Source organism: Cyprinodon variegatus, unplaced genomic scaffold (assembly GCF_000732505.1).
Source record: "Cyprinodon variegatus isolate N-32 unplaced genomic scaffold, C_variegatus-1.0 Scaffold385, whole genome shotgun sequence".
Classification (NCBI taxonomy): Eukaryota; Metazoa; Chordata; class Actinopteri; order Cyprinodontiformes; family Cyprinodontidae; genus Cyprinodon; species Cyprinodon variegatus.
Window position 1 is genome coordinate 20,987 of NW_015150838.1, and position 4,159 is coordinate 25,145.

Sequence of the window (4,159 nt, forward strand, 5' to 3'; positions counted from 1 at the left end):
AGAGTGTTTTTAAACTGCAGTATCTATACTTCTACTTAAGTAACAAATGTGTGTACTTTTGGCTCCACTGTCCATTACCCAAAAAGCTGTATTATTCGAGCTATTAAACAGCTTTAAACTCTTCTCATTCTCTTTGACATCAAGCTTCATAGATAATTACTCATTCTTTGACCTGAATATTGAGTCCTTACAATAAAAAATAATAAACACAGATAGATGCTAAAAAAAAAACCTTTTTAAAAGTAGAACATGTTTTTTTTAATACCACCAAAATAAGGCCTCATCACTCTTATGGTGCCTAAAATAGAGAATGTTAAATAAATTATCATTAGCTCCACATAAACAATCAAAAGAACCACAATAGTATAATATTTCATACCATATCTTCCTCAGGAACTGGTCAGTGTATGAAGGACTGATGCTTGGATTCTGTGTTGTTATGGGTCTGTCAGGTTTCTGTCCTGCTGATTTCTGAGCCATGCATCTATGTATCTGTTCCAACAGCACAGAATAAACGAGTAACCTGCAGGTTTTTGATTTAGGATAGTAGAAAATCTAACACTATACTATTAAGAGATTATTACAATACAAATGGATATAGAATCGACACACAAGAACAGCAGCTCCAGCTCCTGATGGACACGCAAACTGTTGACGGATAAGAAATCACTAGTGTGACAAGTAGGATATTAACAGTGCAATTATTTTAAGTATTAATTTATTCAGGCATATATGGCAGCATACGGATAAAAATGTCCAATTGACCAAACATTAGAGAGCAAATTAATGCTGAGTCTCTTAAACTCTTTAAATAAATAATCCTGCATGTCTTTAACAGTAAAGAGAGAGAGGGATGGATTATAACTCGCTAACAGAAGCTAAAAACAGACCGTGGTTGCTGGTCATGCTCAATGAGCTGCTCCTATATGTTTGTCTAGTCTTACCAACAACTTAACGAACAAATAGAAACACCCATGCATTCATTTATTTCATACGTGGTAAGCGGTGTGAGTGGGCAGCATGGGGTCCAGTGTTTCACCTCAGGACGTGTGGCTTTTTGGGAAGTAACCGCCTGAATGATTATCGCAGAGGAGAGAATTATTCAGGAGATCTTTGGTTTTATTTACACTGAGAACGACTGGCTCTCTTAATGAACGTTTTGATGTTTTATATTCAATATTTTTGCTTTTTATGCACTTAAGTGCTTCAAAATAAATGAATGAATCATTCTTAAAATTGTTGGAATTCCTTGTTTTCGTCTGCCTGCTTAGAGTTGTGGGAGTTTTTTCTTATTTATTTGTCTTTTACTTTGAACTGTGCTTTTAGGGGTTAAATATTAAACATCAGTCTGCAGTCAGATCTTAAGGAGGTCTTGCTGGATTCTTTCTCTGAAGGTACTTTGATAATGAGTCTGACAGCAACAAGCCGATTTAATTTATACTGCACACAATTTACTGCTTTTTGGACAATAAAAAGTAAAAACCCGAGGGAAATAAAAATGCACTCTTTAATTCTCACAGTGAATCTTTGTTATCATTATTAATATGATAATTTTTTTTGACGTGTCAGGGGCAGGAAGTTGTCTGGAGGCTCTCGGTGCTGGAAAACCTCTGCTGGTTGTAGTCAATGACAAACTGATGGACAACCACCAGCTGGAGCTGGCCAGGCAGCTGCACATGGACCACCACCTGCTGTATTGTACCTGCAGGTCTCTCTCTCTCTCTCTCTCTCTCTCTCTCTCACACATGCCAGATGCCTGAAGATAAACACTATTAACAGTGTTTTTGTTTTGTTTTTTGTGTGTCCAGCACACTGATAGAGACTCTGAAGAACATGGACCTCTCAGTTCTGCAGCCATTCCCACCTGGACAGCCGAAGAACTTTGCTGACTTTTTAGACAAAGCACTCGGGGTGAAATGACTTCTCAAAACTGTTGGTTATGTTGCACAGAACAGGGCTGATTCTTTATTTTCAAAGATTATGACTTTGTGAACAACTTAAACTGGATGTTTATTTATTCTAATCAAGAAAATTTGGGGTTTTGGTAATCAAATATTTATATCAAATATCTTTAAATAGAACCTTTAGAGCTCTGATTGTAGACAGAATGAGGACTAATAAGTCAGTACCTGTAAGGGGACCAATCTTATAGACTCCGGTTCACTCATTCTGTCATTGAGTTTGACTGCTACAGCTGATTTGGAAATAAAGAAGGTCACATCTAACGATAACACTCAGTTGTAGACTAAATAACGTCTGGCATCCTTTTTGTTAGGCCTTTATTGCTCGATGGTCAACTGACAAGATTTGTTCTTCTGGAGAGTTTAATCTGAATATAAATATAAATCAAAGACCTCACAAAACAAGTTTTCTCAGAGCAGATGTCTGATCTGGTTTATCTTCGGTTGTTTGTCGAGTCTTTTGCGTTCATTTCTTTTATTTGAAACTCTTAACTGCTCTCCTGTACCTATAAACGTTATCATGGGGTGAGTCTAATACCCAAAATGTAATTCGAGTCGTCTGGGTTAGATCGTGTATATTTTTCAGAGCAGAAAAAAATATTAGAAATATGCGGAAACTTAAAGAGATATATATTTTTGATGCAGAAAAATCTCTACCTCCGCACATTGATCCTGGTACATAAGTGCACTTAGCTTAATCTCAGTATAAAAGCAGCTCTGATAAGGATGTGATAACCCTGGATGGGATTATAAGAATCTATAACTGAACTATTATTTCTTATGCACTCTGCAAACCTAGCATTCAGAGTGGTGAAAATAAAGCCATATGGAGTCTTCTCTGCAGTTTATTGCAATGCAGTGGACAAAACATACTTGGAAGAAGGTGTTTTGGTCAGAAGAGCCCAAAATGATGTAACTTCTGGCCTACAAGTTAAATTAATCACTGCTGCACATCACCTTAAAAAAAGCACAAAAAAATCCCCCATCCCATCCACAGTGGCGTCAGTATCATATTTTAGTTTTTTTTGTTTGTTTCCCTTCAGCAGAGTCAGAGAAGTTGATCACAGCGGCTGGGAAAAGTTAAAAAAGAAGTGTTAAAGACAGCTAAAGAGATTATCCTTCCTGCAGGAAAATGACCTCAAACATTAAGCTGTAGCTCTGATTTTAAGTCTAAATATCAGTTTAGAAAAATTCTGAGTGATCCATCCAAGCCACTTAAAATGAATTTTGTGTTTTATAATATGAAAAAGTTAGCTGCATTGTTTTAAAGGGCATGTTTACTTGCCAAAGGGCTTAGTGGGTGTTTAAATGCAAAACCTTGTGGGCTGATTATCACGTTCCTCTCAGAACAACACAATCCTCCAGTTAACAACAGATAGTGCAGCTCAGGGGATTTCATCTAAAATTATTTTGTTTTTATTATAATTTCCAGATACAGAAAGTAGAAAAAGTACTTAATGATAGTTCCCAAACTTGGATAAGAAGCTCATACTAAGTTAACTTCTATCGGGTCGGTGTTGAAACACAGCTGACTGAAAAGCTGCACGTACCAGAGCTTGCCCCTTCGACCTAAAAACAGTGAAAACCACAACAGGAAACATTTTTGTCTGCTTTGCTTTAGAGAAGTCAGAGGCAGAAGCATTGAGGGAAAATGTTTATGCAGTTATTTCTCATCCTAAAACACATTTTTAAGACATTCATAATTTCTAAGAGAGCAGCTATAAAACCTGCTTCAGGTGTTTTTAAGAATGCCCATTAACAAACCTGTCCAGACGGATAAACAGGAGGAGCACCGGCAGGTTTCCCTAACAGGAAACTCCCTTCTGTGCTGTTGCCTGCTGAATTTCAGAAGAACAGGAATTTTTTGTAATTTTATGACACACTACTTTCTCCAGTTCCTTTCTTCAGAAAGACGTGTTGCAGTTTACAGAAATCAGCTATATGGTTATGAGAAGGACGACACTGAAACATCTCTTAACATGTTAATTCTCATTTAAATCAGGGACAAATACAGAATGCAGTTCATAAAGGATAGAGAAATAACTCATTGATAAGGTTTTTTCTTTCTTGAGCCCAATTTACATTTTAACATGTGAACCACCGAATGTCATTATGTTCATCGACCGACCGACCGACAGACAGACAGACAGACAGACAGACAGACAGACAGACAGACAGACAGACAGACAGACAGACAG

At 37.1% G+C, this 4,159-nt stretch overlaps 1 protein-coding gene across 1 annotated transcript in view; it reads left to right on the top strand.

Moving 5' to 3' along the window:
• Positions 1-4,076, top strand: part of alg13 (ALG13, UDP-N-acetylglucosaminyltransferase subunit) — a 5,820-nt gene extending 1,744 nt beyond the window's left edge. Inside the window, exons 3-4 of the mRNA XM_015387078.1 lie at positions 1,570-1,708; positions 1,809-4,076. Of these exons, the coding sequence (XP_015242564.1) occupies positions 1,570-1,708; positions 1,809-1,920 (251 nt within the window). The 3' untranslated portion in view covers positions 1,921-4,076. The remainder of the gene's footprint in view (positions 1-1,569; positions 1,709-1,808) is intronic.
• Positions 4,077-4,159: the final 83 nt, after the last annotated feature.